Source organism: Sander lucioperca, chromosome 7 (genome assembly GCF_008315115.2).
Source record: "Sander lucioperca isolate FBNREF2018 chromosome 7, SLUC_FBN_1.2, whole genome shotgun sequence".
Lineage (NCBI taxonomy): Eukaryota > Metazoa > Chordata > Actinopteri > Perciformes > Percidae > Sander > Sander lucioperca.
The window spans coordinates 35,134,855-35,149,901 of record NC_050179.1 but is presented as its reverse complement, the minus strand read 5'-3'; the positions used below and the strand labels follow the sequence as shown (position 1 = coordinate 35,149,901).

The 15,047-nt window shown below is 42.4% G+C and overlaps 2 protein-coding genes across 4 annotated transcripts in view; both read left to right on the top strand.

Moving 5' to 3' along the window:
• Positions 1–1,718, top strand: part of LOC116036365 (troponin I, fast skeletal muscle-like) — a 20,390-nt gene extending 18,672 nt beyond the window's left edge. For both annotated transcript variants that reach the window (XM_031279902.1, XM_031279901.2), the window contains 2 exons: positions 151–324; positions 1,588–1,718. In XM_031279902.1, the coding sequence (XP_031135762.1) occupies positions 151–324; positions 1,588–1,665 (252 nt within the window). In that variant the 3' untranslated portion in view covers positions 1,666–1,718. The remainder of the gene's footprint in view (positions 1–150; positions 325–1,587) is intronic.
• Positions 1,719–9,957: 8,239 nt separating this feature from the next.
• lsp1a (lymphocyte specific protein 1 a) overlaps positions 9,958–15,047 on the top strand; it is a 58,908-nt gene continuing 53,818 nt past the window's right edge. The window contains exon 1 of one of the 2 annotated variants that reach the window (XM_031279843.2): positions 9,958–10,143. The gene's annotated coding sequence lies outside the window, so the exon portion shown is untranslated. The remainder of the gene's footprint in view (positions 10,144–15,047) is intronic. The other variant, XM_031279839.2, reaches the window with a different exon arrangement.

Below are 15,047 nucleotides of genomic sequence, written 5' to 3'. Positions count from 1 at the left end.
TATACAGAGACACTGATATACAGAGACACTGATACAAATATTCAGAAATATGATTCATAATAATTATAGCAGTTGGTATGACAAACAGTGGCAGTTATAGTACCAATAAAGATAATAGAAGTATAATAAAAAACTAATTCCTCATCACAGATTGAAGACCTGAAGATCAAAGTGGTGGATCTGGCCGGAGTGAAGAAACCCGCCCTGAAGAAAGTGCGTATGTCCGCTGACACCATGCTGAAGGCTCTGCTGGGCTCCAAACACACGGTCAACATGGACCTCAGGGCCAACCTGAAGCAGGTCAAGAAGGAGGTCAAAGAGGAGGTGAGTTCACCGTATTCTTTTTATCGTTTAGCAACCTTAGGAGCACTGCTCAACCAATGGCACACTGGCAATACGTTCGCAAGAGAGTTGTTGGAAATGTTCCAATCCACATGCCAAATGACCTCTTCTTTTTGCCTGTTATTCACGGTAGTTTGGTTTACACCCCATCCACATTTGGCAAAGACCCGCCTTACAGTGCTATAAACGTAAATATGAGTCATAACTGCTATTGGAACAAACGACTAAAGGGTTTTTCACTTGGCCTGCGTAGTCGCATGGATCTCACTGCACTCCTCACGTGATCAGACATGCGGACAACGCTCCGCTAGTAAACGGCAGGCAATCAATGTGTGGTAGCATGGAGATTCTGTGCACTACTGTATCCCTGCCGTACAACTGAATGAGATTAGCTGACTGTGATATCATATATTAGAGTGCTGATCGAGTCTGTCCGAGCTCGGCCCGCGTCCGATAGGCATTACGATATTTATGTCCGAGCCCGACCCGAGCCCGACACAGTTAAAATCAAATTTTTTTGTCTCGTACTAATGACACATGTACGTTTGCTTGTGCGGAAAGCTTTTATTAAGCAACTGTAGGAAGGCATTCAGAAATGTCAACAGATGAGTGCATCACCGCACACGGGGCAACAAGCGCACGTTAACACAGGCGCGCACAAGAGGCCCAATCATATCGCTGATGTGACCGAGCCTGACCCGAACCTGAACATCATTTCTAAATTTATGTCTGAACACGGCCTGGCCTGTCGGGTACCGTCGGGCTCGGTTCGGGTATCCATCCTCCATCATATACCCCTAATCGCAGGTTGATTTATAACAAATAGTGGTAATACTAGTCTTTCCTAACCACAGACTGTTATTGTTGATAGCTAAAGTTAGCTAAATTAGCATTGTCATAATTACGGACGTTCCCCGTTAAATCTAGTCTTGTGCCGACAAGCAGAAGCCCCGCTGTCTAGAAAACAGTTTTATATTTTAGTGAACTCACAAACAGAACAATCAGTCTCTTGTGCATTGATTTGCGCTGCGCGTCGTTTGCGTAGGGAAAAGTTCAACACAATTCAACTCTTGCGGCAGGCGCGTGTGTGTGTGAGACAAGCACGAACGCGACAGTTTCACGGGATTGCGCCCGCTTTCCGCGTCAACGGTCCCATCGCTGCCTGGAAGTCGACGCTGGGGGCTTAAAACCCCCATCAAACCTGATTCCGATTGTAATTAAGTGTTTCTTTGTTCTCCTCTACAGCCGCTTGAAGCTGCGGGCGACTGGCGTAAGAACGTGGAAGGAAAGGCTGACAGGAAGAAGATGTTCGAGACTTCCTAAACGTATCGCTGCTGTCTTTTTTGTTTGTTTATATGAACTCCACGTGTCTTATATGTGTTGGTTGGTTTCATGTTTCGGGTTAGCATGTCTGAGAGAAGTCGCCCCGCAGACGAAGTTGAAGCTTTTTGAGTATTTGAACTGTATTTTTTTGGATGGCATTTTGTTTCTCTGGAGGCATTGGGGGGGGGGGAGGAAGTTCCCACACCAACACACAACACCAAGTCTTAAAACTCCACACATTCAGGGAAACATTCACACAAACTGAACCACGTTGAAGAAACAATAAAGTCAAAATGTGGAAGAAAATGAGTGTGGATTTGTCTTCATTTGCCTTGTTTGTATTTTGCAGAACCGACACAACCCGGTCTCACGCCAGTTCGTAAATAGTCACGTTATTTTTATTTATTGATACGTGTACAGGTCACAGTTTTCTCGTTTATTTCGTGTACAGGTCACGAATTTCGACCGTTACCATTTCCCGAACTGCCATGGGGAAATTAAACGCCACACGCCCGCGACAACAACGGGACAGACCGACGGACCGCCACACGGGGACGCGATCCCCGGGCGCAGGGACACGATCCGCAGTCTCTGTGGCACGCAACAACAGGGACATGAAACGCCACAACAACGGGATGGTTGAGGTTAGGAAAAGAAGATACTGGGAAAGGAACCGTCACACGCCAAAAACAACGGGACGGTTGTGGTTAGGAAGAGAATAACTTTGTTGTTTGACCCATCCACCACCCCGACCAACCTCCCTACGCGGATTTTCTGCTTTTCATACCACTCCCTACCGTTGTCGTGCTGTGATCACGAAATATGCTTCCCATTTAAATACATTAAATTAAAATTCGTAATCACCACACGAAAAAAACAACATATTCGTGTCCTGTTCACGAATCAATAGATTCAATAACGTGACCATTTCACGAACTGCCATGAGATGGGCTGACCGACACCATGATTTAAAAAAAAATGGTCCTGCACCGCCCGAGGAAATGTTTTGTTCAGTATCATATTTTATATGCGGTGTTATGTATTTGTGTCTAAATGACATATAAACATCTTTTCGTATTCTATTTTTCCTGGAAACGCTTCCAACACGCTTGCATGTTGCGTGAAAAATAGGCGTCGGTCTTATTTCTAGCATGCACGCGTTTTCCGAGCCGCCTGACACGTGCGTGTCATACAGGCAGTGTGCAAGCTCTAACCTGTTAAAATGGAAGCCCGAATAAAAACGGACACGCCACGCAGCTGACACGCTCACGCCACGCAGCTGACACGCTCACGCCACGCAGCCAGTGCAGGAGGGCTTATACAGTTTAATAACCTGATACTCCAGATGGTTTGGTAACATCTGAGAAGCTGTCATTGGCAACTGTTTGGGAAAGGGCGGGCACTTTCAAAAAAAAATACCTGGCAGGTAATTGGATGAACCATCTGTCTATCATGTCTGGCATTGTTGTTTTGAACGTTGGCAGCTGTCACACACACCTAAACCACGCCCGAAGCTGCAGGTAGCGTTGGTTTGGTCCGCTGCTGTTCCAACACAAACACGTTTACTTTAAAGGAACACTTACTTTTTTATTCACCGTATCCCCCGGAGTTAGGTTTGTTGTACATTGTTTTCATACCTTCTGTGTATATGTTCTTAGGCGTAGATTTCGGCTATTTAGTAGAGTTAAATTTATCCCACTCAAAAAACATGAAAGACAGCCTACTCCCCCCAAAAAAGGTAAAAAAAAATAACTGTGAGGGGGCTCAAAACCTGTTTGTATCCTTCGTAGGGGTTTTGTTTCTCCAAAAGTTGAATATGTCTCAACTTTATTACAGCATTAAAGAAACCCCCCCCCAAAAAAAACGGATATTTGAATCCCAAAATTGAATATCGAACACCTAGCCATAAAACAAATATCTGTATAGTTGGATATTCGGATCCAGCACACACACACACGTGCACATACACAAACACGCACAAACGAACACACAAACACACACACACACACACACACACACACGTACACGCACACGCACACACACACACACACACACACACACACGTACACGTACACACACACCTGCACGCACACACACACACTTACACACACACACGTGCACACACACACGTACACACACACGTACACACTCACACATGGTCGTGGCTGTGGTTGGGTTAAATATAAGTATGTTGTTCATGCACATTAAGTTACCGACATAAGTGAAGTTGTCAGCGTAAAAAAGTCACAAAGGTTGACTTCCATGCACACGACACAAACACGTATGTGTGTGTACAGGTATGTGCAAGTCAAGTATTCAATTTTGGGTGAAACAAGACTCAGGACTTTCACCCAGGAGAGCGCTGGTCGTGTCTCGTGTGAAAACAGAAGTCAACTTTGACTTACTTTAACTGGCACTATTGTGCACAACTTTTCTTAAGATATCATACCAACCGTTGTATGAGGATACGTTGACCAATGAGTCTGAACTGAAGAGAAACGCATTTTAATGACATTTAACGTTTGTGTAATTCTTTAATGATTCAACTCACTGCTGGTTTCACATATCCCTCACACGCACACACGCACACACATGCGCACCACACAAGTACACACACACACACACACACACACACACACACACACACACACACACACACGCACACACACACACACACACACCACACAAGTAAACACACACACACATGCGCGCACACACACACACACACATACACGCACACACACACACACACACACACACACACACACCACACAAGTAAACACACACACACACACACACACATGCGCGCACACACACACACACACACACGCGTGCACAAATGCACACACACACACACACACACACACACACATACACGTACATGCACACGCACACACACACGTGCACATACACATACACACACACATGCACAAACGAACACACAAACACACGTACAAGCGCACACACACACCACACAAGTACACACACACTTGCACAAACGCACACACACACACACACACACACACACACACACACACACACACACACACACACACACACACTCCTTGTAAGGTGCTCTGAGCTCTGTCCTCGGGCCTCTAAAGTTTCCTCAGTTTCTAACTTTATCCTGTCGGTCCGCGGCGGGAATGTGAGGAGACGCCTCAGAGTTAAATTCAGAACCTGTGATGTCACCAAGACGCCTTTAAAAAACCTTCGTCACCAGTCTCAGGCTCTCACTTTTATACCTGGTATTTAAATTTGGTGTAAAGCCTGTAATTTAGCTGGATTTCTCATGGCATATATCAGGCATTATGATACATATTTATATAATATATTATAAGACACAAGTTTACGATGTTTTTGTCGATTTTCTCAATCCATGCAGGCATGTCCCGGGACCTATCTAGATAGTGGGAGATCTCAACACCCTCCCAATGTTGAACCCAAAGTTACGCCCTTGCAATAAACCTGACATGTACATGTTGGTCATACATTGTTCATATTACATATTACATATTTATTCTGCTTTTATAAGGTAACTGCTAATACATTACACATATTTATATTGAATTTATATTACTCTAAACCACCTTCTGTTAACCAACTGTACACTACTGTCTACTCTGCACTATATTTCTTGTCCTGTCTATGCACCATCTGTCTATACTTTGTATATCACATTGCACTTTTCTGCTCTTTTTGCACTTCTGGTTGGACGCAAACTGCATTTCGTTGTCTTTGTACTTGTACTCTGCACAATGACAATACAGTTGAATCTAATCTAATCTAATCTAATCTAATGTCTGGCCCTTGATGTGATTCTGTTTTTCCAGTGTGGCCCTGGATCTAAAGCCTCGCTGCTGTCTCTGCAGGACGAGAAACATGCCGTTCAGAGCTGAAACAGATCTCAGATCAGCTGTTAGAGGCCGTCCCACAAATGTGAAGGTTTTTCTGTATCGAGTACTTTTAGTTTTAATACTTTAACTACATTTTCCTGATGATACTTACATACTTTTACCTAAGTAGCATTTACAATACAGGACTTTTACTTGTAACAGAGTATTTCTACAGTGTGGTATTGGTGCTTTTACTGAAGTGAAGGATCTGAATACTTCTTCTGGACACACACGCATAACTATTGGAAATAGTGTCTTTATTTCCTGCGTGGTGAAAATCACTCGGGTCATTTTCCATCTCGACTCTCTGCTGAGTCAGATAAATATCACTCTGCGGTCCTTCCTTCCTTCCCTCCGTATATTAGAGGCCGTCCCACTGGTTCTCGGTCAGCAGGGGGCGTGTTTGTTCTGTTTTTCTGCTCTGAACTGCAGCTCCGGCTGAGTTCAGATGATTGTCTGCAAGGAAAAGATGACTGGATCCGTCAAACAGATCATCTAAATCAGGGGGGTCAAACTCAACTTCACTAAGGGCCTAACTGGAAAATGAGAATCTCATCAAAGGCCGGACATGTAGTTTATTGAATATACACTTTTAGGCCTTTATTGACAGGACAGCTGAAGACATGAAAGGGGAGAGAGAGGGGGGAATGACATGCAGCAAAGGGCCGCAAATATATGGCCGCCCGCTCTACCAACTGAGCTATCCGGGCGCCCAACATGCTTTTATTTAATCGAAAACTCAAATATTTTGGACTGTATTGTATTTCTCATAAAGCTATTTGGTTGACATAAAGCCCTAAAAAAGTCAGCTAAAGAAATTCCTCAGCCATCATTGAATTTAGCAAATTCAAGCAAAACACTGATTATATTTCTAAAAGAAGGGTACCCAAGTACAACAACCTGTTTTAAAGGCTGTGTGGGAATTTCTGCATCTCAAATTGTGCTTTGAGTATCGCGTAATTACAGTTTGAAGAACTGTTTCCCGTCTTTCTGGTTTGGCACGCAACTACGCAGGCCAAAACTGATTGGGAACCTAAATTAATACGCGGGCCGGATCAAAATTTGCGAGGGGCCGGATTTGGCCTGCGGGCCTTGAGTTTGATACATGTGATCTAAAATCTCAGTCAGGTTGTATAGTCCGCACCCAGTGGTGGAATGTAACTAAGTACATTTACTCCAGTACTGCACTTAAGTCCAAATGTTGAGATACTTGTACTTTACTTGAGTCTTTTCTTTTCATGCCACTTTTCTACTTCTACTCACTCACATTTCAGAGAGAAATATTGTACTTTTTACTCCACTACATTACTCTGACAGCTTTAGTTACTAGTTACTTTACACATTAAGATTTCTGCACACAAAACACGTTTGGATCGTTTCCAGTTTCTAAAATGTGAAGGTTTTTCTGTATCGAGTACTTTTAGTTTTAATACTTTAACTACATTTTCCTGATGATACTTACATACTTTTACCTAAGTAGCATTTACAATGCAGGACTTTTACTTGTAACAGAGTATTTCTACAGTGTGGTATTAGTGCTTTTACTGAAGTGAAGGATCTGAATACTTCTTCCGGACACAAACGCATAACTATTGGAAATAGTGTCTTTATTTCCTGCGTGGTGAAAATCACTCGGGTCATTTTCCATCTCGACTCTCTGCTGAGTCAGATAAATATCACTCTGCGGTCCTTCCTTCCTTCCCTCCGTCACGCCGTCTCCCTGCAGACCTCATGACTGTAACAGACCTTAAAAACCGACCCAGGCTGTAAAGTCATTCAGGGCTATAATGTCCAGCCTGCTGCGGGTCATCGTAAAAAGTTCAAGGAGTGCCATTACATTTAGTGCCCGCTCAAAACCTCATTAACTTTCCCCTGTTTGTCCCCTGTATGTTTTCACTTTGACAGATGGAGGCAGGATTGTAGAGCCTCTCCGCACACTTGTTGTCACACCTGGATTGCAGGGCTGTAGTCAAGACCACCTTTGTCGAGTCCAAGACAAGTCCAAGACCAGGACTAGTCAAGACCAAGTCCAAGGGTATGGTGAAGGGTATGTGATGATGTGGGGCTATTTTAATTCCAAAGACCAAGGGAACTTTATCAGGAAGCATAGTATCCTGGATCCATGAAATAACTGTCCTTAAAAATAAAAATCTGCCTGCCTCTATGGGAATTTAACATAGGGGTGAACTGACTTATGCCCCCTGTATTTTAAGGAAGAACATTTATTTATTTATGATACATTATTCATTGGTGTCCTTAAAGGTTGGATTTTTCCTCATTTTTTTAATTAAGGCATTAAGATCAATTTCCTAAAGATGATCCTTATTTTAGTCAACTTTAGCATGGGTGTCCTAATTTTTTCACATGACTATTTGTATGTTTTGTGTGTCTCTTCCTGCTTTAGCTCACTCTGCAGGAATGCACCGTTCCTGCTCTCTGCTGCTTTAATGAGGCCGCATTCCTCCACCTGAACGTGGGATCTCCGCTGCATTACGCCGGCGGTATACGCTCAACGCGCCTCCTGCATGCTGTGATGGTGGGGGGGCTTTAAAAGAACTACGCTGCCATAAAAAGCCGTCAGGACTTAAGCTCATAAAATCCTGCGACTGGAGGAGCGTGACGGACAGAGAGCGATACGCAAATACAGATTTTAGTTTTACTGTTCTCCGTTCTCCAGGTTATGGGTGTTTGTTCTTCTGTTGGAGCAGAAAAATCATTCCTGTTTCCATGATGACAACTAAATGTTTAAGAGCAGGAGGACAGGATATGAGAGGAGGACATTTTGTAAAGTGAACTGAAGAACACTTCTACACAGGAGGATTTCAATTTTCAAGATTCCTTTATGTGTCATTTTTAGGCACCACATGAAAACTAAATTGTGTTTCCACATCCACTAGTCGATCAATAAGTCAGTGTAAGACAGAAGACTAGGCTCATAAATTTCACAAAGGATAATCCAATAGTTACGCAGTCCCTTAAAATATGGTCCAAAATAAGGCAGCAATTTGGATGGCAGGGTTGTTTGCGGTCAGTGTAACGCTTATCAGTTCAATTTTCGAAGCACAAACGGACATTTGGAAAAACCAATCAAATAATCAAATATCCAATTTTTCATTTTTTTCCACCTTGACAAATTAAAAAATTGGATCTTTAAACAGTTTTTCCAATTTTCTGTTTTTATTCAGAGGATCAGAAATTGAGAAAATTACAAAATTGCGTCTGAGCTCCAATTATTCAATACTGCGATGGTATTCTCTTCCTCTACTTTGTGGAATATGCAGGTCATTAACTGCATATGGACCAAAAAAAAAACTAGACTTTGGGGTCAGAGGTGCAACTGATGGTTTGGAGTGGGGACGTAGCTAGGTGGAACGAGGGAGAGAATACCATGGCAGTATTGAATAATTGGAGCTCAGACGCAATTTTGTAATTTTCTAAATTTCTGATCCTCTGAATAAAAACAGAAAATTGGAAAAACAGGTTAAAGATCAATTTTTTTAATTTGTCAAGGCGGAAAAAAAATGAAAAATTGGATATTTGAACCCATTTTTCTGTTTTCCCAAATGTCCGTTTGTGCTTAGAAAACTGAACTGATAAGCGTTACACTGACCGTTCGCTTCTCGCATCTCTATCCTCCAACAATATTTTCCCTCCTTCTGTGGTGGATTCCTCATTTGATCTGTGGAAGCGCAAAGGTATTAAATCAATGAAAGATCTTTTCATTGATGGAATATTCCCTTCCTTTGAACAATTGCGCATTAAATTTAGTCTTCCACAAAATCAATTCCTCAGATTCCTCCAAATACGGTATTTTATTAAATCCAATACATCATGCCTCCCCCCACTACCTTACGTTACCCCTTTGGAATCTCTGTTCACTTTTGATCCTTCTGCTAAAGCAGCAATATCCTTTGTGTATAATTATTTGTCAGGATTGCTTTTTTCAAAGTTATGTCACTGTTTTTGAAGTTTTTGATACTATTTTTGACCTATTCTTTCCTTCCTTCCTTCTTTCTACTGTCTTTTTTACAGTTTTTGTCTCCTTTTCTCATCAGCATTTAAATGTTTTTCAGTTACAAGGCTGTTGTTTAGTAAATCTATTGCTGACAGCGCTGTAGCCAACTGTTCCTCTTAATATAGACTTTTTTTTTTCTACCAAAAATGATTAGCGCTGGTCAGGGGGTACTTGGCTTAAAGAAACAATTCAAAAGGGGAACATTATTGAAACAAGTTGAAGAACCACTGGGCTAAAGGATCTGAATACTTCTTCCACCTGTGTCTCTCTCTGAGGTGAGTGTAACTCAGGCTAATTATGAGCCAGGTGTGTGATTCTCTGGCAGCAGTGCACACCTGTGATCAATCAGAGGTCTGGGGAGTCTGGTCCACATCCACTGCAAAACTCTGCACTCATCACACTGCACAAACAAGATCAATGTGAAGAGGTTTTAACTTTATCACAATATCACCTCATGTATTCATAAACTGCAGGGCCGACTGGGAGTCAAAACTGATCTCGGACACTTTAATTCAGCTTCCCATCTGTCATCAAAAGGAGGATTCTTTTTCTGCAGATATATTCAAGGTTAGTAGCCTAAATCACTTTGATGATCTACAAGTGTGTCCTGTTCTTTCAAACTCTTTCAAGTAACAAATACATTTTGTTGAAGTCAAAGTTTTAAAATGTGTATTTTTGAATTGTATGTTTTTAGTTCTGTGTCATGCCAACAAAGGCCCAGGCTTTCTTAAAATAGCTTAGCTGGCTAATTTATGTTTCACAAAAGTCATTGTGTGTTACATTCACACAACCGGAAATTCGGAATTTACAAGTTCCCAGTCAGAAATGTTAACTAAAGTCGCATTTTCGACCAGAAAAGTCGCGAGAGCTTCACACCAACCCTCAAGCTCGAAATCCAAAATCGCAGCTCTGTGCATCAACATTAGTGAAAGCTGTAGTAAGATACAGTTTATTAGCACTTCTGTTGTAGTTGTGACTCATAAAACAAGTTGTACACACAGTCCTGTCTTATATCTGTGGCCATGTTGCTACGGTGTTTATATGCACAAAATACGACGTAATGCGACGCGTTGTTATCAACTGGCATTGCTAGCAACTGGCATTGCTAGCAACGGCTAACCTGGCTACAGCTAACAGCCGTATTATATAACATAATTTTTATTTATCATGCGATTTTAATTGATTTATTGCATATTGCAACAGGCCTAGCGTTAGTTGATATTGCATTGACGATAAAAAATGGTCTTTTGATATCTATCTATCTATCAATCGTACTTCTACATGAGTATGATGTTGAATGCAGGACTATTACTTGTAAACCTGTATGTACACTGTGGTATTGCTACATTTAAGACCATCCTCCCCCTAAAACCTCCAGCAAAAGTCGTTTGTTCAAGCAGCATTTGTTTCATGCTGCTTGCATTCAGCTGTGGATGGGTCAAACAAACACAGTTGAACAGATTTAAAAATAAATGGTGTGGTTTTTTTGTTTTGTTTTTTTTACTTCATGGAACAAATGGAGCTTCTGCATCCTTCAGGAAGTGAAGTAACGTCTAATTTTACCCCAAACCACCGTCTTCTTTTCTAAACTTTAAAGTGCCCATATTATGAATTTTTTTTTTCTGGGATTTGGGGAGTTATTTTGTGTCTCTGGTGCTTCCACACGCATACAAACTTGGAAAAAAACATCCATGCTGTTCTGAGTGAGATACGGTTTCTGAATGTGTCCTGCCTTCAGTCTCCAGGTGAGCTGGTCAAAATCTGCACGGCTTTCTACGTAACAAGCTGAAACGAACTGGCTAACCGTAACATGCTAGCATGCTAGCTCGTTCTGAATGGCAAAACACTGCTACAACACACACTAGTTCACCATAATCTACAAAAGAACTACTTCCATGTCCCTGTTCTGCAGGTATTCCACAAAGTTGGAAGTGTGCCCTTGTTTAGAAGAAGTCTCCCGGCTAATCCTGCCTTGTACTACTGAAGTTGGAGAAACAAACAGCTAGCTAGCTCATGTAATCCTTACCTAGCTACTGCTGGTGCTAGCATGCTAGCTCGTTCTCAATGGCAAAGCACTGCTACAACACACACAAGTTCACCATAATCCACAAAAGAAGAATAAGTCTCCCAGCTAATCCTGCCTTGTAACTGACCGAAGTTGGAGAAACAGCCTTTCTTTTACTGTCTATGGAGCTAGCTAGCTGACATGATCTATGATCTGAGCTACTGAGCATGTGCGAGTGCAAACAAAGATGTTACAGCAATGAGAGGTCTCACTCTGTAGCTAAAACCGAGACCTGAACACAGGGTGAAAAGAGGAGCTGCAGCAATGTGCAGTACAACAAAAATATGGTGTTTTTTGAAAATTAAACCATGTAAACCTATTCTGATACAACCTCAAAATACAATTATGAACCTGAAAATGAGCATAATATGGAAGCTTTAAAAAGTTTTTTGTGGCTAAACAAAACTGCGATCGCGTCACGTTAACGAAATGTTGAAAACCGCGACCGTTACGTTCTCTGGTTTAGATATAAGGTCGTATCTCCTGACACCACTAGGGGGCGCTCATTTATGAAAACACTCCTGTGGGTCGTATCGATGCTACTTTTGTACTCGATAATATCTGAATACTTCCACTTCTGCTTCTTGGTAACATTCAAGCATTTATTAGTTTCAAACGGATATAAAAACTAACGCACATGCCGATGCAAAAACTACAGATTAGTCCTGAGAGAGATTTCATTATGAGTCGGGTGTCAGCAGATCTGTGTTGCCATGGAAACGTGTGTTTGTGTACCACCACAGGCAGAAAAAAAACAAAACAAAGGCATCATGTTCTCAATGAAAAGCCCTCAGGGGCATCAGCGGTTAATGTCGCTGTGTTTACAGTACACAGCCGGGTTCATCCAGCAGCCGACGTTCTCTCCGTCACCTTCATCAAATCTTTCTCTTCGGATCGTCTTTCCCCTCGTCGGCATCTTTTTCCCCCCACGTTTTAATCATCTGAAACCGAATCCCTCCGCAGATACTCTGCTGCACAATGAGACACTGTGGCTGCTTACTGTGTGTGTTTCTCTGCCAGGGTTGAGGGTTCGATTCCCTCTGAATATGTACGCACTATGAGGCTGTTTTTTGTCTTGAGTGTATTACAGTAAATCGGTGAAATGATTGTTACGGAATAATCCACAAGAGATGAAATGAAATCCCAGATTTCTGTCTCTTTAGGAGGTCAGGGTTCAGGGTTTCTGAGCAGTGGTGGAAGACTAGATAAAGAAATACTTAAAGGTTCTGTACTTGGCGTTCAGAACATATATAATAGCGTCAAACATTTGTTGTGAAAAGAAATTAGGAAGTAATGGCGTCCTGAGCAGTCAAGTCACACTCCCTCTGTGTGTTTTGTAATCTGAGCTTCTCTGTTCTTTGTTTTGTGTGTGTGCTATCGGACGCTGAGCGCTGTGACAAAACGTCGAGGACTGTCCTTTCCCCCCGAAAAACGGCCACATAAGACGTTTGTTCAAGCAGCAGTTACAACTCATATTTAGGTTTATAGTGGCGGCGCCCTCTGGTGGCTCTAGTGGTTATGACGAAGCAGGAAGTTAGGTGGAGGAAGTATAACTCAGATTTTCCGCCGTACGCACCGGGAGTGTCTCAGAAGCGGAGCGTCTTGCTGCACGACTCACATCAACCAGACGGCCGACCGTCGGCAGAAAAGCCAGTCGGACTGATCAGTCGGGTCCCAGGAGGTCCAAAAAAATGGCTCAAAACACACTGAGGAGACGCCGACTTGAGCGTACGCTCTGCGCGTGCGCGAAACATAATACGTCTCCATAGCAGCAGGCGGCGCTGCTCTGTATTGTTTCCCAGAAAATGAAAACCGGCAGCTGATTGGACGAATGTGTCACGTGGTTCTTTTTTCTCCGGAAATTCACAGCCAGACTGTCATGGCGGCTCGTTCAGAATACGATCTCATATTGGACTAAAATAGTTCACCGAAACGTGTTTCTGAAAACATTTTAAGAGGGAAATAGGCCGTGCAGTTGCTGAATCTGTCTTCATTTCAGATCGACAAAGATCAGTTTAAAAGATTTTCTTCAGATTTTGGGAGGCTTAGTAGAGTTGAGCCGGATACTCGGCTGAAACGAGTATCTGGTACGGATAAAGCACTTTTGCCGAGTACGAGTATTATACGAGTCAATATCTGTGCTCGGATTGAATAAAAATCCTCATTGGGTAGCTGACTGTGTCTGCGTTCTGTGATAGGCTAGTCGTCACAGCGCCCCTCCCCCACACACATACAGATGTATTGTGTTGCTGTGTCCCGCTCTGCTCACTCACACAGAACAACTCTCTCTCTTTCTCTCTCTCTCTGTCTCTCTGTCTCTCTCTCTGTCTCTCCCTCAGTCACTCAGGTTCGCGGGTCTTTTCCGTTAACGTTGAGGGTTTCTTCAGCTTCAGGTTTGATTTTTACTTCAGTTTGTAGTACTTCCTTATTAACCAGTAGAGTTCTGGTAAACGTGGGGTTTGTTCAGACGTGGTGCTTGGTAGAATGCGACTCACGTTGCGTCTCTGCCTGTCGGAGATTTTTTTTCTTTTTTAAACCGTCAGCTGGCTCTAAACAGTTATTTTTTATTTTTATTTATTTTTTTTTTTTTAACTTCACGCAGTGTCTGACACTGTCGTGCTGTATTTCATAAAAAAAAAATAAAGGAAGTAGTGGTATAAAACTATTACAAATTAATTAGCTACACACTCACACACACACATACCTGGTGTGAAAATAAAAAAAATAACAAAGAACCAAAAAAAAACAACTTTGCAACCGCTGGTGTTGTAGTCATTATTGTAAAACTTGTTGTGTATGTAGTTTGTTTGTTATTGTGATCAGAACCATTGATCTGAAGCTCAATGCTGATGCTGTCATGTAAATAGTTTTCTAATCAGCAATAAATATAACAATTTCTGATCAACCCATATCAATTGCATGCTTAAAATAACATACCGGTTAAAGCCCCGCCTATTTCAAGACAACCCGACCCACTTCCGGGTTAAATCCTGTCCACTTCCGGGTTAGGCCCCGCCCAGTCCGAGTACAGATACAGATACAGATAATTCATATGGTTAACAGATACAGATAATGCTGTACTCGCTCATCCCTAAGGCTTAGTCACGCTCATCCCACTCGCCATTTTCGGGTGAGTCCCGACTGCCTTGTCTGCGACTGATTATGCCGTTTATTGGGATCGACTAGTCTCGCTTTGCCAGACCCTCCTCCACAGTGTCGCGGAGGAAGGTCTGGCTAGTCCACACAACATTGCTGGATGGGAGTAAAACTAGCTAGCCACTTTCATTGGGAAAAGAGTTAGCAACACTGATTGGATGATGATGAGGCATTTTTCCATACTAAGGAGGCAATTCGGTCGGTCGGAATTTTGTACCCAGGCCTACTCAAACATGACGAAGTTCTATAC